Here is a 27375-nt window from a genome sequence, read left to right on the forward strand (position 1 = left end):
ATGAGTCCCGAGCCGGCAGCTGCTGCTGCTGTTACATATGTTGGGAAAAGCATCCAGTGAACCTCTGCACAAGTCTTTTTCTTCTGGAAACACTGCTCGTGAGGCCAGATACCTGATGGAATTGTGTTGTAATTCTAGAGCCCAGAGCGCTACCTCCAGCTTGGGGCCAAAGTGCCCAAAGGTGCCTTGTTACTTGGACCACCAGGCTGTGGAAAGACCTTGTTGGCAAAGGCAGTGGCTACAGAGGCACAAGTGCCGTTCCTGGCAATGGCTGGCTCTGAGTTTGTGGAGGTAATAGGAGGTAAGTCCTCTGACCTTCTGTTAGGAAGAAAAGAGAAGATGTAAATCAATCTGTGGTGGGAGCACACAAAGTTCTGCCATCTAGAGTAAGCGTTATCCATGTCTGTGACAAGAACCTGAACTCCTAGTTGTCTTGGCATGGGGAGTGTTTGAGCAGGACTGAGTGTTTCTGCAGAGGGTATAAAACACTTTGTCATCAGTAGACAGTGCCATTAGTGCAGCTATGGGAATGTAAACTCCTTCCCTCTCACCTGTTCATCTGTTTAGAAGAGAGTTCTTCGTCGTGTTGTCTACAGCAGGCCTTCATCCGAGAGAGTCTGGTTTCCTCAGACTCTTCGGGAACGTTCCTTACTACCTAGGATGTGGTGTGGGAACTCCCATGCATCTTTGTTTGTTTCTGATAATACCCACACACCGCACATGCTCTTTGGGGCAGAGCCCTTACTCTATAACCATCCGTTCACTGACTTCCCTGCCCTTACATATGTTCTCTTGTCTTGTCGTTCAAAAACCTAAATCACTCCCATTGAGGCTGCCCTCTTCGTATGTATCTCCTGGATTCCCAGTGCATGAGTATAACGCTCTTTCCAGTAGAGAATGCTGGAACGACATATAGCTGCACCCAGTCCTTAAAGCACAGCACAGGGGCTGCATGCAGTTTGCTAACATAGCTAAGCATTTAAACCCCTAACCCTGTGAAAGGAGCAGGTGTGCCTGTTTGCAGTTGGGTGCGGAGCTTTCCTAGAGCAGTTGCGCAGACAGACTAACATACTGAGTTCAGCTTAAGAGGCCGTGTGATCCAGTGGATAGGGACTCAGGATACCTGGGTTCTAGTGCCTAACCCATGAGGGGACCTAGGACAAGTGTTTCTCTGTACCACTTTTCCCTCCCAGCCTTTGTGTGCCTTGCCTTTTTAGATTGTAAGCTTCTCAGGGCAGGGACTGTCACTTCCTGTGTGTGTACAGGGCCTGGGCACTATCTCGGTTGGGGCCTCTGGGTACAACTGTACTACAGATAATTAAAATACATAGCAAGTAAGGATTGATTCCTGCAACTCTGTCTTCATCTTACCCTTTGCCCTTCTCTAGGTCTTGGAGCTGCTCGTGTACGGAGCCTCTTCAAAGAAGCCAGGGCTCGTGCCCCGTGTATTGTATATATTGATGAAATAGATGCTGTGGGTAAGAAACGCTCAACCAACATGTCCGGCTTTTCCAACACTGAGGAGGAGCAGACCTTAAACCAGCTGCTGGTAGAAATGGATGGTTAGTATTACTTTCTCTCAGCCAGGGATGAGGCCTTTTCTGCCTCCATAAGGATTCAGCTTCTTAAACATGCATTTTCACCCTTACCGGTCATGTTGCTTTACCATTCTCCTCATGTTTAAGTATTTTCTCTTTTTCCCTATTGACTTGAACTCCATTATCCCCCTCCCCTTGCCAGTGTCTCCTACTGCATCAAGCTGCAACTCACACAGTGCTCCCTGTCCTGCAACCCTCTAAGCCTCCAACTCAGATAGTGTCTCCTCTAGATCCCACTGCACGTGACGGGTGAAATCTGTGGCTCTCGAACACGTGTAGGGAGAGGGACCCTGCCATTGAAAGTTGGACTCTTTTTCAGAGTTCTCAGGTGTCAATATGGCCTCACTGGGCCTTGTTCTGACATAGCAGATATATCACTCACCCAGAGGGTACGTCTACACAGCAAGTAAAAACCATTGGCTGGCCCATGCCAGCTGACTCCCATGCAGGTGGTTTAATTGTGTGTAGATGCTCGGGCTGAGCCCATGCTTTAAGACCCTGCAAGGTCAGAGCGCAGCCTGAGCCCAAATTCCTACACTGCAATTTAAAAAGCCCCTTAGCCTGAACCCCACAAACACAAGTCAGTTGGCACAGGCCAGCTGGTGGTGGGGGGTTAATTGCAGTGTAGATGTATCCAGAAGAGTACTTTTCTGTTACGTTCTACTTGCTCAGCTGCTGTATTGAGCGTGTGTCGTAGGGTGAGCAGAAGCAGCTGCCTCTCTTCAGCAGAGAGCTTCTCAAAGCCAAGTGCTTTACACTTCGTTCCTGTTTTCCCTCTTTCTCCCCCCAGCCTACCCAGCCATCCCTACAAGAAACTCTGTGAGAGTCCTCTGGGACCTCAGTTTTCACCTCACTCCCCCTCACCACACTCCATTTTTCCTCAGTATACTGAAAGGCCCCACATCGTAGCAACCATTCCTCTGTCTTTGGAAGACTGGACATGAGTCTTTTCAGGGCCTGTAGTTGCTAGAGAGTAATCGGAGACTTCTAGGAGACAGACTTTGGTCTTGATTTCTGCACTGCCACTGGATCATTGGGCCAGCCCTCATGAGAGTTTAATATAGAATTGGAAAAAGGATATAATCTCTGGCTACTCACAGCGGTAGGACTAAAATTAAAATCCTCAGGTGAGTAGGTTTGTTTAGTGGTAACTTCAAAGGCTTATGAGACAGGTAAGAGCTTGCTGTGGTGTCCTGAGGCAGTGTGTGCACTGGGGATAACTTTGGCATCATCTTGCAGCCTGCTAATAGAACCAAAGCAACATGTGCATCAAAGACTGTGGCTGGAGGAGGCCAGGAAGCCCAAAGACGCTCTTTAATGTACTATATAATTGTTTCAGCTCAGAAATATGTCTTCCCACTGTGTGGAAGATAATTTACAGCCCCGAAGAAGTGAAGTAAAGCTAGTCTGCATCAAGGGCAGAACTATGTTTCGTGGGTAACATTTGGGGTTAGCCAGCCATTAAATATTCTTTAGTACTTGTTACAACCTGTCCAAGACAGGTAATTTTAAAGCCTGATGGGATTTAAAATTTAGTTGTCCCAGAGGGGCGTAAGCAATGTAGTAAATTTCCTCTGCTGTCCTCTAACTTAATCTCCACCTTCCCGGCTTCGCTAGGAAATCCACATCCAAATCAGGGGAGACAGCCTTATGGTTTGCAAGCCAGCCCTGGGTGCCACTGCCCGGCCTCTGAATGTCTTTCTGGCTAGACCCCACCTGGTGTCGGCCCTGCTTATTTTGGGCATTTACAAAGAGACTTGATGGGATGAAGGAAAACACACATTTGACTGCTCTTGTTTGTAACTGGGGTCTGTCAGCCCCTACAGCACTAACCCAGCTTGCATTACTTCTGTAGCTGAGTCTTATTACTGTAGAGCAGGACAAGGAATAGATGTGTCAGGGCTCTGCCCAGCAGGGAATAGTTCAGGTTCTAGGGTACATTTGGTGGGAGAGATCCCTTTTTCCCCCTGTTTACTGTGATGGAATTTGCTGCCTCCCCAAATTGTCTCCATGCAAGAAATTCAGTGCAGTGGTGAGGTGTGAGAAATGCTTCTCCTGCAGGCCCTTCTGGGATCTGAACTCCAGGCTGCTTCCTGGGGTGCAGTCAGTCAGGAAGGAGATTGGAATTCGATTCACTGCTAGGCTGAGAGTAGAGCAGCTTCTGCAATTTGTGCCCCACAAAGTTCCTGTTCCTCAGTAAGGCTGCCCCTTAGGAGGGTGCTTTGATGTAAGCCTTAGCTGCTTGGCAAGAGAAGTTGCACTAGCTGCCTGCTCATCAGAATGCACCTGTGATCCCCCTGTGTCTCTCACAAGATTGTCAGTGGTTATGGATTTGTACCCTCCCTCCTGAGAGGAGAGGAATTTAAGCTAGAGCGCAGTGTGAGGTGAGGAGGGACATGGACTGTCCTACTGTGCAGGGGTCTACAGGGTGCCACTGTTTCAGAATGGGTTCTGTGATAGCCCTGCCGGGGGAGGGGAGAATGAGCTATGAGTTTGCCTTGAGTAGTCAGACAGCTGAGTGCCTTGTGCCCACGAACGGCCTTGAAGCCAGTGCACAGTGTGCTGGAGATGCCATGGGCCAGGGTTCCAAAGCCACTCTGAATCCATGCTCGCAGTCCCTGACGCTTTGTGCATACCTCAGCTTTGGAAAACTTGACCAAAGATGTAAGCTTACTTGGGCTTGGCATTACCACCTCAGCTGTATAATGCACAATAGGTTTCTTGGTGGGCAAAGGCCAGGAGTGGCTCCTGGGCCAACTACTGTCCATGGCCACCCTCATTTTAATGCAGCAGGGTGGCCTGGAAGGACACTACGTCGCAGCACGAGCTACTGCATCATGATTCAAGTAGAGGGCCATTGGACCAAAATGAAGTTCCACATTCTGGGAAGTGTAATCCCCCCTCTTTTAAAGATGAAAATGTCTGCGGTCTCCTCCAGTTTATAGACAGCAGCTGTAGTCCTGGAACCCTGGTGAGTTGCCAATTCTGAAATTAGGGGTTACAGGTGTCAGAATATGAAAGGTAAAATAGTCTCCTTATTAAATATGTGCTTTATAGAAAGTCTTTACTAACACACAAATGGATTCTCTTCACTCTATTGCCATAGGCTGCCTTCTGAAAAGAAATTATTTATTTATTTATATTACTGTAGTGCCTAGGAGTCCTAGTCATCGACCATGACCTCAGTATGCTAGGCACTGTACAAACGGAGAACAAAAGGATGGTCCCTGGCCCCCCATGAGCTTGCAATCTGAGTATAAGACAAGAAACAGCAGATGGAGACAGAGTGATGGGGGAGTACAAGGAAACAGTGAGACAGTAGGTCAGCATGATATGCCATGGTCTCAGCACACCAGCATCCTAACCAGTGTCAAATTTTTTGGAGGCATCCTGGAAAAGGAGAGTTTGAAGGAGGATGAGTTAGTTTTGCAGATGTTTTCAGGGAGCTCCTCCCAAGCATGAGGGACAGCATCAGCGAAAGCACGAAGGTGTTTGTTTTAAAATGTATCAAGTGGGGGATGGAGAATGATATGGACCGATTGGATGCTTGAGTCGACATCTTAATAGTGAATAAGAGATGACTGGTCAGGTGGGGTGGGCCATGAAGGGTGCTGAAAGTGAAGACCGGCAGCTTATGTTTAATGCAAAGAGAAGGGGGAGTCAGTGGAGGGATGTAAAAGGGGGTGGGGGTGGTGATGTGGTCAAAATGACAGGCTAGGAGACTGAATTTGGCAGCAGCATTCTGAATGGATACAAGTGGGATAAGATTGCATTTGTACGGCCAGAGAGAAGGATGTTTCAGTAACGGAGATGTGAACCTGGATGAGAGTTTTACATGAGAGTGCAAAGTAGTACTCTTAGGAAGGAAAAATCAAAAGCACAACTACGAAATGGGGAATAACTAGCTAGGTGTTAGTACTGCTGAAAAGAATCGGGATTTTAGTGGCTCACAAATTGACTATTAGTCAACAGTGCAATGCAGATCTAAAAAAGGCTAATATAATTTGGGGGTGTATTGAAGGAAGTGTCATATGTAAGACACAGGAAGTAATTGTCCTGCTCTATTTGACACAGGTGAGGCCTCAACTGGAGTGTCCAATTCTGGACGTCACACTTTAGGAAAGATGTGGTTAGATTGGAGAGAGTCTAGGCATGTTTAATTTTGAGAAAAGAAGACTGAGGAAGGGACCTAAATAAGTCTTCAAATATGTTAGAGGACAATAATCAGTTGTTCGCTACTGAAGATAGGACAAGAAGTAATGGCTTTAATCTGCAGGAAAGGAGATTTAGGTTAGATATTAGGAAAATCTTTCTAGCTCTTAGAGTAGTTAAGCTCTGGAACAGGCTTCCAAGGGAGGTTGTGGAATCCCCATCGTTGAAAGTTTTTAACAGCACAAACTCCTGTCAGGGATGATCTGGGTTTACTTGGTCCTTCCTCAGCGCAGAGACCAGGATTAGATGACCTCTTAAGGTCCCTTCGGGCCCTACATTTCTGATGCTGTGTTTCTATAGGACAGGCTGTATCTCAGAGATCATATGCAGAGAGCATCTGCGAGATTTAGACATAATTTGGATGTGAGGACCTAAGGGATCTGAGTTGGATGCCCAGGTTATGCTCCCGAGTGACAGGCAGGATGGTGTATTGTCCATAGTGATTGAGGAAAGAGGGGTGGGGGGCAAGGTGGATTAGGAGCTCCGTTTTAGCTATGTTGATCTTGAGCTGACACTAGACATTGATAAGTAGGTGTCAGAAACAGGCCAAGATAGTTTGGAGTAGAGGTAAATCTGTGAGTCATAGAATAGCTTATATTTGTGTTTGTGCCTGAGATTACCCAGAGATAAGGTATAGAGGAAGAAGGAGAAGGGGACCAAGGACAGAGCCCCATGGAACCCCCCAAAAAGCTGGAGGGAGGTGAGGCAAATTCTTCGAAGGAGCGATTAAGCCCAGCTAAACTGGGTGAATGTAAGTTTGTGTCTTGTTAATTTCACTGTGCAATTCAGAGAATGATTGTGGTGTTCCTCATGCATACAGGCGACCTTGCTCTCCGTCAGATCTGTGACAGTGTTCTTCAAGTTCTGGTCATGCAGCAAGGGAAGAATAGAGCACTGATCAAAGATGCATGGTATTGTATTTACAAGTTGTTCAAATTGCCTGGCAATATTCATAAATTTAACTCTTTCTCAGAACAGATGAGCAGTTTGAATAGTGAATTTTCTGAGCACAAACAACTAAACAGCAGACAAGGAAGCACAATCCCCCCGAATCTTCTGCAGTGTCTGAATAGATGAGACCTTTAAGGCCAAGATCCTGTCTGCATTACGACAGGTTTCAGAGTAGCAGTCGTGTTAGTCTATATCTGCAAAAAGAACAAGAGTACTTGTGGCACCTTAGAGACTAACAAATTTATTAGAGCATAAGCTTTTGTGGGCTACAGCCCACTTCATTGGATGCATAGAATGGAACATATAGTAAGAAGATATACATACAGAGAAGGTGGAAGTTGCCATACAAACTGTAAGAGGCTAATTAATTAAGATGAGCTATTATCAGCAGGAGAAAAAAACTTTTGTAGTGATAATCAAGGTGGCCCATTTAGACAGTTGACAAGAAGGTGTGAGGATACTTGACATGGGGAAATGGATTCAATATGTGTAATGACCCAGACACTCCCAGTCTCTATTCAAACCCAACTTAATGGTGTCTAGTTTGCATATTAATTCAAGCTCAGCAGTTTCTCGTTGGAGTCCGTTTTTGAAGCTTTTCTGTTGCAAAATTGCCATCCTTAAATCTTTTACTGAGTGGCCAGAGAGGTTGAAGTGTTCTCCTACCGGTTTTTGAATGTTATGAGTCCTGATGTCAGCTTTGTGTCCATTTATTCTTTTGCAGAGAGACTGTCTGGTTTGGCCAGTGTACATGGCAGATGGGCATTGCTGGCACATGAACACTTTTCAGAAGCAGTTATTTGCCCTGAGTCCTTGGCCAAAATCTCCCTCTTCCCAGCTCTTGTGTTGTGAGCCAGTTGTTGGCCTGACAGCTGCTCTGCCCCCTGCACAGTGGCTGTATTTCAGTGAAGCTATATGTGTAAGGCTGAGGTACTTGGTTACAGTAGTGATGGAGGAAGCAGGGGACTTGTTAAATCAACCAAATCCTCTTCACCATTTCCTTGAAATGGTTTGTCTCACAAGTGCTGCAAACAAGAAGGTTTTTCAAGCTGGATTCCCAGCACTAGCTTTAATTCACGGTCACGGACTCTTAGGTGTTACTTTTATAGACTGCTCATTATGACTGATGCTTGCATGCTGAGGCCAAAGCATGTTAAAAGCCAGGTGACATCATGCTGGGAGGATTAGTATAGATTCAAGGCTGCTGATCTAGATTTCCTGGAGCTGTAAGTTTCCCACCCACTGGGACCCAGACTGAAAGCGAGTGTGACAGAGGCTGATGCAAGGAGGGTGCAGTCAGTGGTTTTTGTTTTTATGTTTGTTCTAATAGTTCAACCTATTTTAAGACTGAGTCTTCCCAGCTGCAAAGCAGATGATGCGCTGTACATTCTAATCCTGCCCTGTGAATAAAGCTTGTTAGCCGCCAGGTGACTGCCAGTCTCTCTGCTTATTTATCACGCTCTAAAGTGCAGTGTAATACATTACCAAAGAACGATCGTGCTTCATCCTTTTCAGGAGCTTATTTAGAAGGCATCCTTTGAGGGGGGAAGAACTGATGTTCACTGTAGAACAAGCCGCTTTTTTCTATAGGGCCATTCCACTGACTTACCTGTAACCTTAAACTCTCCACTGAGCTATAGTATATTGACACATTTGGCAGCTTCGCTGTTGAAATTGTGGAATGCTCACTCATCCCTTCCCCTGGAAGCTTGCTGCATACCTTACAGTTCCGAGGGCTCTTTATGTCTGCTGTTGTGAGACAAGTGTGACATTAGAGTGACCCATGTCCATAGGCATCTGAGCACCTGATGGAATATAATAAGCAGCATGGCTTGATGCCTCAATGTGGCACTTCTGCTCTCCCCTAAGCTAAACGAGCAACTGCCCCTTCGTACCTTACTCCTGCCTTGGGCATCATGCCTTCCATGAGGCCCCCAACACGTGAAACCCTGTCTGCCAGGCTCCCTTCCCACAAGCCTCTCTTTAAAACACACAAGCATCACAGGTTTGTTAGCCCTATAACTCCCTTTTATCCTTATCAGCCTGGAAACAAAACCCAGTGTAAATCATGGCACCCAAGAGCTGTGTGCACTGAACATCGCTGCTCAGTCCCTTTTTTGTTGCATTCTGTCCCTCATCTGTATGTTGTTTGTTTGGGTTATAAGCTCTTTGGGCTTGGACTCTCTTTATACCTGTGTATTGCACACCTGGGATGCCTTTGTTTACCAAGGGGTGCAAGGAAAGACCAAAATCCATAACCCACTTCTGATCCCACACACAACTTCTAGTCCCCCCTTCACACATTACTAAAAAGAAGTAAATGTCTTCAGTCTCGCCTGCCGCAAAGGATGCCACAGATGTACTGTGGCTGAATGTTGTAAAGCTGTGGATGGGATTCTCCACTTCCCATCGTGCCTCAGCAACATGAAGCCTGCATTGTACGTTATGATACAGAAACCCTTCCCCTTCATGTCTGCTCTCGTTTTGCTGCAGGGATGGGAACCACAGATCATGTCATAGTGTTGGCTTCCACCAACCGTGCTGACATCTTGGATAATGCTCTGATGAGACCCGGGAGGCTTGACAGACACATTTTTATTGATCTTCCCACACTCCAGGTATGTATCCCCTCCCACCATCTGTGTGTGTGAATCTGGTGTCACAGTGCTTCACTTCTTGGTCAGTATCTGTTCTGGCAAAGTCCAAGTTTGGCAGCAGTGGGAACAGCAATCCTGTGTTGCCCATCTTAAGGAGACTCCATGGTATTAGCTCCTCCCTTTGCTTAAATCTGGCCTTGCCTGAGAACTTTGCTTTGGAGTTCTCCTTTTTGTCATGGAGACAGCAATTTCATGCGTATCTGTATCCTCTCTCCATGAAACTAGGAGCTGCCTAAACTGGTTCTGTAGCCAATACTGCCTGTCTGGGCAAAGCCCAGGTTAGTAATGCACCTTCACCATTCATTCCTCTCTGCTACCTGCACTCCTTAATTTGTGTTGGGGCTTGCCAGGGCTGAGCCCAGCACCTCTAGGCTTGGCAGTTCATAGCCCGGCACCTCTGGGCTTGCCGCATCAGTTATGAAAGTGAAAAAAAAAAAAAAAAATTGCTTGAGCCCCAGCTCCTCTTTCATTATAAATTAAGCACTACTTACCTCGCTCTGTCTTGCTTGTGTTTGGATACCCACTCTTTTCCTTGCAGCCTGCTTGGCATGCGTATCCTCCTGAACCAGGAGCACTTTCAGAGCCATTTAACAGTGGGAGTCCAACATGTTTGCTAGGATGGGACTTGTAGCAGAGTCTGGACACAGACTCTGAAAGCAGCAAGGAAGACTCACTCTTCCATCTGCGGCTTTACGGTCATCCACAGACTTTTCATTTAAAATACCTTAAATGCCTGATACAATCTGGCACCGGAAATATGAACTGTGCAGCTGCCCCGAAAGAGGAGGGGGAAAACCCCTGGCAACGAAACCCGTTGTTTTAATCAGGACCTCCTGGACCAGCTGAATGAGTCACTCTTTGGCCCCTTGCCAGCTCTCATCTAGCCCCCCCCAACTCAATCTAAGAAATGGCCATATGTTGCACAGTGAGTAGGAGATGTCTTCACGGTGGCAGGGGAGGGAGCAGGCTCTTGGGCTGTGAGCTCCTGATTCCTTTGCTTTAAATGCTGTGCTGTTAAAGAAATGTTCAAAGATCAATGAGGGTGAAAGTCAGGAGGGGGGCGAGTTCCCCTTGGAGAGAGGAGCCGGTGACTCATTGTAAGCCTCCCTGTGTCCATCCTGAATTTGAAAGCTCCCTCGGTGTCACTGGAGAAATCAGAATGGTAAATACTTTGAGGCTCAAAGCAGGGCATCTCGGCCCTCTTGTGGTTGTGTCCTCTTCACAGCTTTCAGAATGTACTAGTCACTTGTGCTTCTTCCCCCCAGCTTCCCAGTGACGGAGCTTGCTGCCATGTGTGATGAGGGGACATTTATTCCCTCAATCTCACCTCCAGGTGACAGCGGTGCCAGGTTGCTGGGCTGGGGCGCAAACCCCTCCATGCAAACGCTCTTCCTTTTTATTACAGGAGAGAAGAGAGATCTTCGAACAGCACCTGAAGAGTCTGAAGCTGACCCAGGCTGGCAGCTTCTATTCCCAGCGCCTGGCTGAGCTCACCCCAGGATTCAGTGGTATGAGCCATGCTTGTTCTTTAGGCGGGGGTTGAGACTTGTAAGGGTTTCCTTGTTTGTGAACTCAAGGGTTGGTTTTAGCCGCACCCTTCTTTACAATGTGTGTTGGTCTGAATGGTTTTATTTCCTCTCTGCTCCCTCTCTTGTTGAAATGGCCAGAACCTGCGCAGACTCTCTTGGATACAATGTGTGTGTGGATGAGCGACTGCTTTTGGATGTTTTTCAGTCCCTGAATGTTTTGGGCATCTAGCTGTTTTCTACCTCGGTGGTGGGGTGGAGGGGAGCCATTACAGCACTCATGATCCAGATTCCCATGGGAAAGAGCTGCTGCTTTTGCCTCTTCCTGGTTGCTATTGAGAATGAGATGCTGTCCCTCAGTGCATTAAGCTGGGGAAATCAGAGTTTAGATCAATAAACACTTTAACAAAAAAATAATTCACTGCTGGGTAGAAATGAGTAGAGGTTACTTTGTAGAGCAGAGAGGCTACTTTGTAAAATCAAGCCACTCTCCACATTCCCACACCCTGGAACTTTTAGGGATAACTGACTGGAACACAGCTTCTGACCACGGGCTCCAAGGCTTCTGTCTGCATGTAGTTCCTGGAATACCCTTGCTGGGTTGCCCCTCTAACAGGCCCCAACACACTGCTTCTGTTGTGACTTCTTGCAGCAGCTCTCGCCCACCACCCCCAATCACTCATGCACACAAACTCAGAACAGATGTTTTCTCTCCTGTGGAGAGGTTTGTGCAGTTGCTGTAAGAACAACGCAGTGGCCCAAGCCAGACCAACTACCCACACTGCACCGCTCCCCTATTGCTGAGAGCCAGCGTGGGCTTTCGCCCTGCTGACTGATAGCTGAGCTCTGTCCTGTGCGGCAGCCCAGTGCTGATTGCCGAGAAGCCAACCATATTATTTAAATTGAACATAAGCAACACAAACAAAGTTTGTGCTCTCTTCCAAGGGAACAAAGGGAGCTGGTGATGCAGGTGTATTTCATTTCCATAGAGCCTCCACCAGGTTTGTGCCTGCCTTTTCTGTCCTCCTGTGCTCTTTGTCCTTCATTACAAAAAAAGCTTGATTTGTTAACTGTTATCTGTAGGCGCTGACATAGCAAACATCTGTAATGAGGCTGCTCTCCACGCTGCCAGGGAGGGCTATAAATCCATTGATACTTTCAACTTGGAGTATGCTGTAGAGAGAGTCATTGCAGGTAAGAAGCCCTGACCTTTTCTCATACTTTCTAATGCCTCCATGGTGCTCGTCATGCCTTTTGGAATATGGTTCTTTAGTGGGCAGAGTTCTAGCAAGACATGGTTCTGATCATACTCTCCCCTTAGTACAGGTAGGGCTTTGGGAATCCTGCAGTTGCAAAATTGTGTTTGAGAGTCTAAGCATTCTTTTTAGAACATGTGTTTAGCCCTTATGGTGCAGAGAACTTTCCAAACCTGAGCCCAAAGTAATAGTTCTCTTCTGAGTCTATAGACAACCTGAACCAGTAGGTGCAATCTGCTCCTATCACAATAGGGTAACTCTGAAACCTAAGGAGGACAATTCACATGTTTGTTCTTCGATTCTTTACATTTCTAAAATGTAGCTTTCGGTGCCCATCCAGCACTCTGGGCACCTATAGCATAAATATAAATAGCAAAACCATGCTAAAGAGATGCCCCCTCCTCAACAGCTATAGAAAAGAGGGAAAAGAGGAGCTTTGCAGTATGCCTGCCAGGTTAACAAATCCAGGTTCTGGTGGACCAAGTTGGGGTGAGCTCTAAAACTGAGGAGCCCTTGCAGAGAACATCCTGCCAGCAACTCCATGTTGTTTGTGTCGGGGGACCTCCAGCTTGAGCACTTATCCCACAATCCCAAGCCAGCTGCCATGTTTTCCCAGGTGCCAAAGTCACAACTGTCCCCCAATGAGCTGATTAAATTTCAGGCTCTCCTCCCTTAACAAAAAACTCCGACAATGCAAATTATGAACTGTTAATGTAACAATCTGCAGCACACTGAAAATTTGTGAGCAGAGTATGTTTAATATCAAAATAAGCCAGGGACTACACTGTACCAATGGTAGTATTCTTTTTTAATTCTGTAAAAACCTCTTTGAATTTACCTGAAACTGCCAAAGAATTTTGAGTCTGCTGCACTAGAATGCTGCAGAATTTTGGTCCATTCTGCTGCAGAGCACACAAGGTCTTGATTATGAGAATGCAAATGTTTGGCTACTTGCATAGTACAATGCCACTATATGAAGTGTGATACTGGACACATACAAGAGGCTGCATGCTTGTCTAGTGAGGTACTCTGTCGGATGGTTATGGCCCATGGGCCAGAACATTTGTGTTGGGTCAGCTGTTTCCTCATTTGGAGTTTTAGTCTTGTTTTATTATAAGGTGCTTAAATGCCCATGAATAGGTGCTTTCTAAACATCTTAAATAAGAATTGCAGGAGACGATTTACAGTTTCCCCTACCTTAAAAGCGCAATTCCCCCTGAGCATTCTGGGTAATTCTGTGCACACTTGCACAAAGCCAGACACCTGGCTGCTTAGCAACACCAAGTGTGGCCAGTGAAGGTACTTCTGAGTTGCTCTGCAAAGGCATAAACCAACAAAAGCTAATGTTTGTTCCAGCTTCTCCTATGGTGGAGCTGCTGCCTCAGTTGGAGAAAATGCCAGTCTCCTTGAGGAAGGGACTTTGTTGGGTTTTCCATTGGTGGTCACGCTTGCCTTCCCCAGTCACACCTAAAATGTTGCATTTTGATTTTTTAACTAAGGTCTGTGATGCAAGTCTGGGGTCACAAGGTTTTTTGAATCAATGAACAAAGTGAGTTTATTAACCAGCGGGACTGTAGCTCTTCGGGTTAGGGGAGTCTGGAGCTTTCGTGCTGCCGCCAAGCACAAAAATACTTAATGGTGCTGCTGCTGTCTTAACCGTCCACACACCACAAAGTCATTGCTAGGCCTCCCTGAAAGTGAAGGAGACAGATGCCCGGTTTTTACTGCAAATGTCTTTGCGTTAGGAAGAGTGGTGTTAAATCAAGGGAAGGGACTTAGCTGGTGCTGAAAGCCGCGTCAGCCTTACACCCTTTGCTGTAACGAGGGAGAAGGGGTAAAGGTGCTTCTCAAATGCTAATAGCTGCCAAGGCTTCAAGCCTTGGAATGGGACCAGTCTGTAAGTCTTGTCTCCTGGGAATGAGGGAGACCGTGTTGAGAAGATGGAGCCGTGTCTAACAGGCTCCTTGTGGAGGATGCCAGCAGAGAGGGCGGCTATGCCTCTGGTGGAGCCTGATTGCACCCGTGGCTGCCTGTGGAACCCCACTAGCGCTGCGCTGGCAGCAGCCTCGGCACAGTCTGCTCCTAAACAGAGTAAAACAAGCTCTCCGGGGACTCTCCTAGGCCAGGCTGGCTTTATTCAAGGGAAGAAGCAATTGTGCAGGAACATTCCGTGCTATTGCAAAGAGTTTCATACAGTCTCCCTCCCTGGTGGGTTGACAAGGAAATGCTTCTAGAATTTAATAATAATAATAATAACCCAACCTGCGTTTAAGGGACTGACCTTATTCTGATTAAAATTAAGGCCATTCTGATTTGAAGCTGCTGTTCCATCCCCATCATGCTTTGTGAGGCATAGCTCTTGCTGGGATCCCTGGGCAGTGATTGTACAAACCATACATGAATGTCATTTGCAATTTCTTTGTTGAATAAGGCTCTTGGCTTTCTACTAGCATTATATTTTAAACAGTGTTTTTTCCAAGGTGGTATGCAAAATCAGTGCACTGCTGATATTCTCCACTGAGCCCATTCTGCCCCCTACAGATCCTGGCACCATGCAGAAACTTCTGCTTTAAAATACTGGCACCTTGCACAGTACATGGAGTTGAGTTCTTGATGTGTATTGTACTCTGCAGTTAACATATTTTCTGCACATATGCTACGCATTTGATTTCCATTCAGCATCTCTTCCAAATACTAATTGGGCTTTTTCCAATTTATCGTGCATTGGCATGGAAAATGGACATTAAAAAATTACTTTTTTCCTTTTTTAGGAGAGGAGAGAACACTGTGAGTTCATCTTAATTTGCTAATTCCAAAAGCTTGTCCCCAGACTGTAAGAACTTAGACTGTTCCATGAATAACCAGCATGGAAAACCTCCCTAGATTTGCACTAAGCCTTCATGTGCAACCTTGAGCTTGCACTATTTCAATGTTCCTAATAGACTGAATCCTCGGACGGGGACCTTCTTCTGTTGCAGATGTTTATAATATAAACATCTTGCATTTCTAGATGTCTCCTATCTAAGGAGTTCAAGGGCCTTACAGCCAAACTAAACCTCGGAACACCCCTGCCAGCTCAGTGGGTATCTTCATCTTGTAGATGTGGAACTGAGACACAGAAAAGTGAGTTGGCCAAGGTTACAGAGAGTCTGTGGCACAACTGGTCCCAGATCTGAATCCTAGGCCTGTGCTTTAGTCCTTAGACAGGCGGAGATAATCTATTAAAATGTCTTAACTCAGCCCTTTGAAAAGAGAGAATAAGAGATCTCAGCTGAAACTGTCTCATGCTCAGTTCAGTGCAGAATAAAACAGCCTACACTTCAGGCTGAATTCTTCCGAATTCAGGTTTGTAATAGACACAGTCATGTGGCTAACTAGTAAGGTGATAGAGGGCACCTCTTTAACAGCACATAATTGAAGCGGTGTTGCTTTTTCCATCTGGACGGGGTGGCAGGGCAGGCAAGAGTAACGAGCTCGCTAACTGTTACACTGCACACTTGGCTGGCTTGTACAGCGAGTTGGAAAAGAGAGTGAACTCTGAGCTGGTGACAGGCGTAAGCCAAGAACACATTTTCCCAACTGAAGCTCTGTCCCCGTTTCTCTAGGCACTGCCAAAAAGAGTAAGATCCTGTCGCAGGAGGAGCGAAGGGTAGTGGCGTTTCATGAGTCAGGCCATGCACTGGTTGGCTGGCTGCTGGAATACACAGAGGCTGTGATGAAGGTAACCTAACTGTCTGCTGTGAATTAATAACGGAGCTCAACGCGGGGGTGGGGAGAGGGTCCTTTTGGATTCCAGTCTAATGTATACTGATCATAATGCAAGAACTTGTGCTAAACTCTGCTGCATCATCCCTCACGTCTTCTGAACTTGGTTACAGTAACACAGCCAAGTACACAATTAGGAAATCCATTATCAGAGTCCATTAATAATGGTGATGCATTGCACTTTGTGCTGTTAATCTTGGTAATCATCTTCAGCCATCATTTTACGTTTAAAAGCTGAACTGGCTGTGCTCAGAGACCACAGTGTTCCCTGTGCACACTTAAAGGGACTAAAATCTACCTACAATTGCTCCTTGATTCATATGCCCCTCCCACACAAAGCATGGCCTGCGTGTGCATGCACAGTCTTCCTCTCACGGAGATCGCTTGCCAGCACATTAGAAAATTATTGGTTGGGTCATCGCGTGTGACTCTGGTTTGAAGGGATGCTTTTTGAGACTGGTAGGCTAGTGAGTTGGCCTGCCTCATGAGGCACTCCATAGGAAAGGGCTTCCTTTCAGACCTGTGGGGCTGTATTCTTCCATGTGTTTCCCCCACCCCAAAAAAAGACCAAACGTTGGAATAAAATCTCTTACAGTATCAGAGACTTGTTTGTGTTACGCTAGCACTAAACCTTTTTGTGTAGTGTTGCTTTGCACTGTTAGATGATTACTGCACTCCCAACATTTAAATGATCTTATAAATGATGCCTGTTTAATATAGAGCCAATTTCTGCTTGCCGTACTAACTCTGGTAATCCCATTAACTTCTGCAGAACATGCTCACAAGCGTGAAGTTAGTTGAGTTTGGTTGGTGGTCTCTAAAAGCACTTTGGCATCTTGGAGGTTCACTGGCTAGTTGACTACTACCCTAAGAGTGACTTCCATGTCTCATTCCTCCCTGCCTCTCTCCGTAATGTCAGGAAGCACAATCATGAAGCCCGATCTTTCAGTGGGGGAACGCTGTCAAGTGACATTATCATTTTTTGGCCTCCTGGGCCTGTAATCTCAAGAAGCTGTGGCAGTGCTGAGGTTCCCTCACACAAGTGCACCCCATGGCCTCTCACAAACCCAAGGTTAAATAGAGAATCTGAATATCTTCCTCTCCTCTCCCTGCTTGGATTCTATTTTGTAGCCCCTGTTCTCTGAAATTGGCAGAGACTGTTTGTGTGTTTCAGGTTTCCATAGCCCCTCGAACAAATGCTGCCCTGGGATTTACTCAGATCCTCCCAAAAGACCAGTACCTCTTCACCAAGGAGCAGCTGTTTGAGAGGATGTGCATGGCGTTGGGAGGGAGAGTGTCTGAAGCCATCACCTTTAACAAAGTCACAACGGGTGAGGAGCCAGAACCTTGCACGGGTTGGGCCAGATGAGGTGCCAGGTTAACAGGGCCCTTCCCTTACATAGAAGGGAGATAGCTGTCCACCTCCTTGGCTTTCAGAGCATGTTGGCATAAGGAGCTGTTCTGTAGATTTACAGCACTGTAAATCCTCAACTGTCTGTCCTAGTAACACCAGCTGGAGGAAGTCGGGTGGGGAGAAAGAGGATTTACCTCCAATGGCATTGTCTTTAGCTATAACGTGTGGGAGAGTTGCATTAATCATTGAAATCCAAGTGAAGGGTGCAGTTTTCAGAAGTGTTCAGCATTGGCCTAACTCTGTTCACATTAAAGCCAACAGTGAAACTTCTGTATAAGAACGGCCACACTGGGTCAGACCAAAGGTCCATCCAGCCCAGTGTCTTGTCTTCCGATCGTGACCAATGCTAGGTGCCCCAGAGGGAATGAACAGAACAGGCAGTCATCAGGGGAAGGATCACTTGATGATTGCCTGTTCTATCACCCATTCCCAGCTTCTGGCGAATTGACCTGGATGGGAGCAGAGCTAGGCCATCACTGAGCAGTCTCGAAATTCCCATCTTGAAGCGTTATGCTATGTGCCAAGAACTTCAGTGTTCTCTCTCTAGTCTCTGAAGTAGTTTACAGGGTGTTTAGAAAGCTTGACCCTGGGTCTGTGCTTACCTGTTTCCTGTTGGTGATCTGAGCAGCAGACATATCTGCAGACTGGGGAGTGGGGTGAAATGTTGAATGAGTTTTTTGATCATGGGTTTGTCCTCATCAGTGTGTAGGTCTCTTCCTAATTGACATGCCAGCCTGCTGTCTTAGACTTACTCCTAGAGGCTCTGGTGAAATACTGTCTTTTCAAACTCTGGAGGTGAGGGGAGGGGAGATTGTGCATTGTAGGAGCTGTCAGTAGAATGTGTGACAGTTTCCCCTGGCTTAGTTAGTAAAGTCAATGGTTGGGGTGGGCTGTTCAACTACACAGATCCTTGCAGGTCTGAACACCTGACTTGCAGAGTGGGTTGTGTGCTAGAGGTGCACCAATTGCTACGCCGGTCAGCTCTGTGATCCCATGCTGTCTTCCTGTCTCACTCAGGAGCAGAGGATGACCTGAGGAAAGTGACCAAGATGGCCTATTCGATGGTGAAGCAGTATGGAATGGTGCCCAGCATTGGGCATCTTTCTTTCCCAGAGATGGAGAGCACACCCGGGATAGGTCGGCGCCCCTTCAGCCAGGGGCTTCAGCAAATGATGGACCATGTAAGTCTCTTTGTCCTGGCAGCTTCCCTTTTGTTCTTTGCTTCTCTCACTTCATTTAAAAATCCAAATTGCAAATAAAACTTGCCGCCCGATATTTTGTGCTCACTGGCCACTTAGAAGGAAACGCCTCGAAACCTGCGCTGGTTTGTTCTGTGCCACCTTGTTAGGAACATTCGCTGAGTTCCAACAGGCAGAATCCTGTGCAGCTACAACGTCTGCTCCAGTGGTGCTGCTGCTTTAAACCGCAGTTAGTTGCCATGAAATAGGTTGCAAGCTATAAAAACTTAATCTATGCAGAGAGCTGCAGTCATGATTTCAACTTGACCTGAGTCTTATGAGATGGGGTAGAGTGGGGGACAGGGTGATGAGGTGTGACTATAACTTTTTTGAGGGTGGAGTGGGAAACATAATAAGGATGGGGTGACTGTGGGATCGAGAGTAGATGCCTGGATCTGGAAAGTTGTTGTGATTATCTGAGCGTATCCACCCCTTCACTTTCGTGCTACTCCTGAGGGCATTCTGTGCCAAAAACTTAACAATTCTTTGCACAATATTTTAAAATTCTGCAAATTTTATTTGTCAAATAAATGTGGAGACTCCAGCATGACATTGGGGAGCACAGGCCACTGGCTGCACAGAGGTGGGAGATCAGTGTGCAGCTCATCCCCAGGACACAGACTCAGTGGTGAGGCTGCACCCAACCCTGACACAGCACAAGGACCGGGCCTGCCCCAGAAACACCCCAGGGCCCTGCCCCTTCATGCCAGGTGCACCAGATGTGGGAAAGTAGGATCAGCAATGCAGGATCCAAGTTTGGAGGGGCTTAGTGTGGGGGGATCCAGGTGTGGGTTGAGGGGGCTCTGTGTGGGGCAATCTGGGTGCAGGCTGCTCAGTGGGGGATCCAGGTGCTTGAGGGATTTGGATGCACAGGGGCTTGTTGGGGGGTTCTGGGTGCAATGGTAATGGGACTCTGCAGGGGGGTCCAGGTGAAGGTGGTTGGGGCTCAGTGGGGTGTGTGTGCGTCTGGGTTTGGGAGGGATAGAGCTTGGCAGTGCGGTCTGGGTATGAGGGGCTCAGTGAGGGGTTCCAGATGCTGGGGAAGTGGGACTCAGTGGGTGGGGATCCATGGGCAACTGGTTGGTGCTCAGTAGGTGGGGACCAAGGTGTGGGTGGCTTGTCAGGGTGGTCCAGGTGCAGGGGGAGTGGGGCTTGTCGGGGGGGAGGGTTCTGGGTGCTGTGGGGGACTCAGTGGGGAGGTCTGGATGCATGTGGCTTGGGCAGATGGAGGAGTAGCTCCCTGTACAGGGATCCTTTCCCCTGTAGCTGAGGAGCGATGAGTGCAGGAAGTGGGGGAATGGGGGAGTTTACAGAGCTTCCTGCACCTGGGGGAGAAATCTGGGGGTGGGTCTGACACGGCCCTGGATGCCGTGCAGAGGAAGAGGAAGTCACATCCTCCTCAGTCCAGCCAGGACTAGCAGCTGAGCCCAGCACAGGGTAGGAACCACTAGCTGGGTCTACCTCTCTGCTGGCTGCCCTCGGCACCCAAAACATACTGCTGGGGAGGGTCATATGGCTGCTCTTTTGGCTTCCCTTTGCTTTCCCATCAGAAAGATATTTTTCTGTGGGGAAGCAAAGAAATCTGTGGGGGACATAAATTCTGCACATGCGCAGTGACATATAACTCCCCCAGGAGTAACAATGTGCAATAAACAATACTGTGTGGTGTCTGGATCACAAGAAGATACGTAGCCTAAAAATCTCAAAAATAGAATTTTTGTTTCTTTGGTTTCTAGATCTCTTGGACACCCTGGAGGAGGGAGAGAGCAGGTGTTTGTATTAGGGCTGGTTGAAAACTTCCCAGTGAAACTGTTTTTAAATAGAACATTGGGTTTTTGACAAAATGAAATGTTGTGTGAGAAGTGTCTGCCTTCTCCAGACAGTGTCAACTCATGAGAAACCAAACACTTGAAAACGGAAACATTTTGATTCAGAAATGCTGCCGTGGTGCATTATGGGAATTACAGTTCAGCTGCCTCATGCGCCTATTCTCCTCTATCATCAGGTTTCCCAGCTGGACTACATTACCCATGATGCCCCACAACTGGGGACTCACCTGATGTGCTGTGGCAGCTCATCAAGAGACTAGACTCGTTTTTGGCAGAAAATCTTTGATTTTTTGGTTTAAAAAAAAGAGAAAACCAAACTCTTCCATAGGGACAGGACTTTCTAACCAGCTCCTGTTTGTAAATCATGTCTCTAGGCACAGCTCATCTTTTATATGAACATAGTGTTCACTCGTCTTTGTCTGTGCTCCAAGTCTCTCTTCCATTATCATTATCTCTCACTTCTCTTCCCAGGAAGCAAAAGTGCTGGTGGCTCAAGCATATAGGCACACAGAGAAACTCTTACTGGACAACCGGGGCAAACTGCAAACGGTATGGACTTCATTAGTGCTTCTGGCATCATTGCAGCCACCAGGTCCTTGCTTGCTAGAGTCCTAGGGAGTGGTGGTGGTACTTTCAGGAAGCGGTGTTTCTGTGCTTATCTTCCAGCTTTGAGAAGCAGTGTGGGTTCTGGTGCATTTCCAGATTGCAGGAAGATTAGGGAAGCAAAGGAAAGAGACTTTGAGCTGCGTATCTGGTCAGCCATTGGATTAGGACCTGGCATGCATGTGTGTTTGCAGTGGGAACTTTCTTTAGTGGTGAATGATGTGAGTCTCTAGACATTAACTGGTGGTGTTCAGGGACTCTCTGCTTGGAAAGAAGGGTGCTCTCTGTGAAGGACTTGATGGGGGCGGTTGAAGGTTAGACTCTGTAGCACAGAACTGCAGTTCCTTTAGGTTACTTCCGTGGTGACTTTCTGATCCTGGGATGCCAAATATGGGGCTGCGGAGTAATTTACACCACTGCAAGAATAGCTATCGGACTTGCCAGGAGGAGTCTGCCATGTCAGAAGCAGCATGTCTGACAGACTCAAAAAGCAAAGTGCTGCCTTTACCACCGTGGCTGGGGGCCAATTCACAGGAGATCCACCTGGGGATTGGAGCGGCCCAGTATCTGAGGGGAGGAATAATGGGACTTAGAGCCTCTTGCCTCCACGTCACCAGTGTGAATGAGTTGATAGTCTCAGTTCACATTGTTAAGCTACCGCTGCCAGTGTTACAGGGCTGGCTGCACCTCTGCCCCCTCAGGTATCAGGCCGGGGGCCTTTACCTATCCTAGGATGGAATTTCACAATTCTCCCACTCTTGGACCAGGGCCTGGGTTATTGTACCCTGTGTATCAACTGTGCTCACCCAGTGGCCCAACTGAGTATGGACACCTTTGATTCTTCCTTTAGGGAGTCTGTGACCAGTGATATATAATGACCGGCCAGCCTGCTTCAAGCACAGTATTGTTTACTTTAACTGTGGGATCAAACCATTTAGAGAAAAAGGACTTGAATACAACTGTCTACACACATATCTGTCTTACCTAACTGCTGACATATTTGTTGGTAATGTGGGCAGTCCTGTCACTTTCAGACACCCCGAGAAATTTGAATGGACCTGGAGAATGAACTTTCCTCCCATGCCTAGAGAGTTTCTGTCCAATGGGCAGTGAGGAAAGCTTGTGTTACTTTTGTCCAGACAGTACCTATCCTTTGGAGGCCTTTAGTTTCATTGACTGTTAACCTGGCACCTTTCACAAGTGTCCACACAGGTGCAAAGTCAACTAAGTTTATGGACTAGAGGGGCAGACCTTTCTACCTCTGCTCCTTGGACCTCATTCAGCTAAAGTGATTCTCCTGGTCACTCCTTCAGGCCAGCAGCTAGAGATCACCTGCTTAACTTATACCCCAGTAGCTGCAGATTGCCGAGCTTAGGGGAACAGAGCATCCAGTCGTACTCCGCTGTGAGAGTGCCCCTCTCCCCAAAGCTCTCCTGGCTGTTTCTCAGTCTTTGTAGCAGGTGCCAGCAGCTCAAAAAGTCGCATATTGGCCCCCAAAAACTACAGATAGGCCAGACCTACACTAGGTGCTTCTGTTGGTCAGGGTGTGAAGCCAGCAGAAGCTCCTAGTGTAGACGCAGCTATAGCAGCAAAGCTGCACTTTTACTGATACAGCTTGTAACCAGTACAGAACGAGCTTTGCTGATGTCACTGTGTCCACACTAGGAGCACTTTGCCGGTATAACGTACTGGTTTTCTATACCAGTAAAGTATTCCTAGGGCAGACATATAGTATTAGCTGTAAAACCTGTGGATTTGGTAACCCAGGTGTGTTTGTTTCCCTCCGGCACCAGCACATCTTGCTTTGGCAGCATGTTTGTCCAGATATATGCCTTGATGTTGTTTGCTGCTTACAGTCATGGACAAACATCTTCTCTTCCGTTTTCGCTGACCTCCTGGGGAGGATGGAGGCATGTTCTGGAGATGCTTTACCACAAGCATGTGCTGCCATGTCAGCATGCTCTTCTTCATGCCTTGCCAGAGCTGCCACTAACTTTTCTGAACTCTCAGTGCATGTACACTCACCTTCTGCCCTGTCTGCTCTTTCTAGCTGGCAAATACCCTCCTGGAGAAGGAAGTGATAAACTATGAGGACATGGAAGCCCTGATTGGGCTCCCTCCTCATGGGCCAAAGAAAATGATCGTTCCTCAGAGCTGGCTTGAAGCAGAGAGAGACAAACAAGACACAGGCGATGAAGAGCCACCCCAGCAACCCCGGACCCGGGAAGAGGAGGAGGAACCCAGTTTGAGACCAGTATGAAACCCATTCCTGATCCGGAATGGGAGAGGAGCGCTTTAAAGGCTTCCTTCTAGCACCATACCTGAGTCCTTCCCCTTTCAGCTGCAGGGTCAAAGGCACTGAGAGACCAGAGCAGGGGATCTGTGTGTTGCCGATATCCTGCCCCTAACTTCTGGGTTTCTCAGCTACTGTGCAAGGCAGGCTGTCTTCAGGGAGGGATTCTGCAACTGGTTATCTCCGGGGTTGGGGATTCCTGATGCAAGCACAGATGTAGTTGGTCATGTGAGGCAGAAAGGGGTAATGCATGGGTTCAGAATTAATTTAAATGCTAAAATCTCTTTGGGCTCAGCGCAGTGTAAACACTCTTAGGAGCTGGATTTCTTATCAACATTCAACATCTGTGCTGTGACATGGGTGTGCGCTGTCATTCCTTCCCGTGCCAGAGCTTCGGAAGTGTCTCTCTGTCCGGCACAATCGTGGAGTCCACTCGGAAGGGCTCAAAGCAGTTTGACACAGTAGTTACCACATAACTTGACTGTACCCTTTGATTATCTCTGCTTAGAGTTTAAAAATATACTGACTGAGAGAACAAGGTTCACTGGAGTAAAATGGTCTTTGTGCATTGTTTATGTAGAACATATTAATAAAAGCAGGAGGCGGGGGCGTTGTGACATGTACATGAGACCTGTTATGACAAGAACACAGTTCTCCAGATTTAGGGGCTTCCTGTGCCGGTTGTTCTCTCTGATAGTTCTGTGCATGTCCCTCTCTCTCTATGGGGATTTTTTGGTTTTGGTTGGTTTGGGGTTATCAGTTTGTGGATTGTTATCAATTTGTGTGCAGGTACCGGCGAACCCCGCGTGTCTAAAATCCAGTCTAGGATCTACTTCTACATCAGAAGCCCATTTTCCAGATCAGGACTGAACACAAGTGCTGCATTGAGAGGCTGAGTCCAGTTATGCTGTTTCTTTTCTCAGTAGGAACTCGAGAAGCACCTTTCAGTAAGGATTCTGGGATGGAAGCCCATGTGTTTATTTGCATTGATTTCTACAGGGAGCTGTAGACTGAAGTCCTTTACTAGTGTTCAGCCCTTTAAATCCTCTACAAAAGAACCTTGTTGGGGCATGATCATTCTCACTCCACAATGAGAGCATCTGAAATATCTGTGCATTGATGTCTGGGGTACTTTGGTGGCTGGCTGTATGATGTGCCCTTTTCTCTTTTATTGAGGATTATTTCCATGGATTATTCCATGAGGATTATTGTCTGTGTCCCTGAAAGGCCCCAGTCCAGGTGCTCCCCCACCCCAGTTGCTTCTGTAGGGGACTAAGAGGTCTGAACACAAGTGAAGGACTTCAGTCTACAACCCCCTGTAGAAATTGATGCAAATGAACACGCCTCACATTACCGCCATCAGTCTTCCATTTGTGGAGAGCAAGACAAGACTTTTGAGGCAGCTAATGTTGCGTTGTTCAGATGGAAGGGATACAGTTATCCAAGGCATTCTTACCCACCATCACTTATCTGATGCAGAGCGTGCTTCTGTCTCAGGACTCCCAACCTCTGCTGGGTTTAGGAGTAAGGCTGGGTCCTGAAAATTGACCCTCCCTCCCCCCTCCCCCCCCCCGTCTCTATAGGCTACTGTAAGGCAGTGCCACCTGCCTGACCCACTGGTTGTACTAGTTTTAATGCCAGCTCGGTGTTGGCACAGCATTCTGTAGTGGTTTTTACTTGTTAATCTTATGGGGAAGGGATGTTTTTCTTCTAGTCTGGGACTTGATATTTCCATTGCTTTTTCCCTTCTTTTCTTTTTAACATGATGGGCTTCCCCTTTATTCTTTGAACTCTAGAATTTCACCTGCTGTAGAAACTGTATTCACTTCTCAACCTTTTAAAAAACTGTCTCAAATATGTGTTTGTATGCATACTTGGAATCTGGTAGCACTGCTGTTAATTGTAGTGTGAATACAAATGTAATGCAATTGGTTTGGGACCTTTCTTAATAAACAGCAGGCTCCTGTGTTTACGGTATCCTTACCAGTCTGATCATTTTAAAAGACCTGCATGTGCAGCCTGCAGCATCTAGTGGTGCTTTGTCATTCCATATTCTGGCACAGGATTGATTTTTAACTGGTCAGACAATTGGAAGTATCCACATGCAGAAAAGTGGGTTCACAGAGGTTTGCAGAGCAGATGTTGCAGCGTGGCTGGGTCACTGGCTGTGAATAGCGAAGCCTGCGTTAAAGATTTGTCGTGGTCTGTTTATCATCTGACCACAAAATGGATCAGTCATCAAATGAACTGTAAAGCAGAAGTGATGGGAGACTCCATGAAGTCACTGCTTGTATCAGCTGCCTGCCACTGACTCCCCGAGATGCCCTTGGCTGGGTGGTGGCCCTCACTGGGCTTAGCTGCTCCTGGGACAGCATGGGTCTGACACCCAGTGAGCAGCTCCTGGGGTCCCCGCACTATGGCTGCAGGGGCTTCCTGGGAACCCCTGGAGGAGCTGAGTCTGTGAGCACCTCTCCCCTCCCAGGTGAATCCCAAGGCAGGTCCCATCTCAGCAGTATCCCCTTCCTGGTGGGTGTGTCCAACGGTGTGAGCAAATGGATGACCACACAGCTTTCACCTCCCTCCACCCCCACATGAGTCCCACAGCAGATCTCTCAGGCTTACTGGAGTGTAGGTAGTGGGCTGAGGAGGTGGACCTGTGGCCATCACGGTGGATTGATTTCAATCAGCAAGCAGAAAATCTGGATTGAAATCTTGTTTTGCCATTGTATTTAGTTCTTTTCCTACAAAGGGTCATTCTTGTTAGTTGAGAACCATTAAAACATGTTGATCTGCAAAAAAGCTAAGAGGGTGCTGGGAATCATTAAGAAAGGGATAATCAGACAGAAAATATCTTGCCGCTATATAAATCCATGCTTATGCCCATATCTTGAATACTGCGTGCAGACGTGGTTGCCCCATCTCAAAAATGATCTATTGGAATCCGAAAAGGTACAAGAAAGGGCAACAAAAGTTATTGGGGTATGGAACAGCTTCTGTATGAGGAGAGATTAAGAAGACTGGGACTTTACATCTTGGAAAAGAGATTTCTAAGTGGGGATATGTTAGAGGTCTATAAAATCATGACTGGTGTGGAGAAGTAAATAAGGAAGTGTTATTTACTCCTCATAACACGAGAACTGGGGGTCACCAAATGAAATTAATAGGCAGGTTTAAAACAAACAGGAAGTATTTCTTCACAGAACACAGTCAACCTGTGGAACTCCTTGCCAGAGGATGTTGTGAAGGCCAAGACTATAGCAGGGTTCAAAAAAGAACTAGATAAATACATGGAGGATAAGTCCATCAATGGCTATTAGCCAGGATGCACAGGGATTGTGTCCTTAGCCTCTGTTTGCCAGAAGCTGGGAATGGGCGACAGAGAATGGATTACTTGATGATTACCTGTTCTGTTCATTTCCTCTGGGGCACCTGGCACTGTCGGGAGGCAGGATACTGGGCTATATGGACCTTTGGTCTGACCCAGTGTGGCTGTTCCTATGTTGTAGCTCAACAAGTGCACCTGCTTCCCTCAAACCTTACACGGAGAGGGTGCCTTACAAACTTAGTGTCTTGGTTTTGCTCTGCTTTCATGTGTGTTGAAGCCAGCCCCATTTGCCTGTTACCAGGATCCTCTGCAATGCGGGCAGGAACCTGCTCAAGAGCTGCTGTTTCTTGCTCCTACTCCTTGGGGAAGCATCAGGCCTCATCCCAAAGCCTGCACTTGAGTCCGTTCAGGAGCTGACTGATGGTAAGAAATGCCAGTTAAGGTGGACAGCAGGTAGTACATCAGCAGTCTTGTAGGACAGCTCTGTTTACGCTACGTATAACACCCTGTGGGAGTTTGGCTCAAGGCAGGCGTAGTCTGGTTTTGTTCTAAATGCTGTGAAAGTGGCCATAGCCACCTTGAAAAGAATGTGTGTCGTGTGAATGTCTGAAAAATTATCCTCCAAGCACCTGCAGTCCCGAAATGGTGGTGACATATGAGGGCCCCCTCCTTCCTCGCTTGACTTGAATGAGGAACTCCAGTCTGAGA

At 47.2% G+C, this 27375-nt stretch overlaps 1 protein-coding gene across 2 annotated transcripts in view; it reads left to right on the forward strand.

Annotated features, from left to right (window-relative positions):
• SPG7 (SPG7 matrix AAA peptidase subunit, paraplegin) overlaps window positions 1-25301 on the forward strand; it is a 44972-nt gene extending 19671 nt beyond the window's left edge. The window contains exons 8-17 of one of the 2 annotated variants that reach the window (XM_074968921.1): window positions 139-301; window positions 1389-1562; window positions 9255-9379; window positions 10824-10926; window positions 12028-12138; window positions 15806-15921; window positions 17140-17296; window positions 18397-18560; window positions 20918-20995; window positions 23100-25300. In XM_074968921.1, coding sequence (XP_074825022.1) covers window positions 139-301; window positions 1389-1562; window positions 9255-9379; window positions 10824-10926; window positions 12028-12138; window positions 15806-15921; window positions 17140-17296; window positions 18397-18560; window positions 20918-20995; window positions 23100-23309 — 1401 coding nt within the window. In that variant the 3' untranslated portion in view covers window positions 23310-25300. Of the gene's footprint in view, window positions 1-138; window positions 302-1388; window positions 1563-9254; window positions 9380-10823; window positions 10927-12027; window positions 12139-15805; window positions 15922-17139; window positions 17297-18396; window positions 18561-20917; window positions 20996-23099 lie in introns of both variants that reach the window. The other variant, XM_074968923.1, reaches the window with a different exon arrangement.
• Window positions 25302-27375: the final 2074 nt, after the last annotated feature.

The sequence above is a fragment of the Natator depressus genome, chromosome 12 (genome assembly GCF_965152275.1).
Source record: "Natator depressus isolate rNatDep1 chromosome 12, rNatDep2.hap1, whole genome shotgun sequence".
In the NCBI taxonomy this organism is placed as follows: Eukaryota; Metazoa; Chordata; order Testudines; family Cheloniidae; genus Natator; species Natator depressus.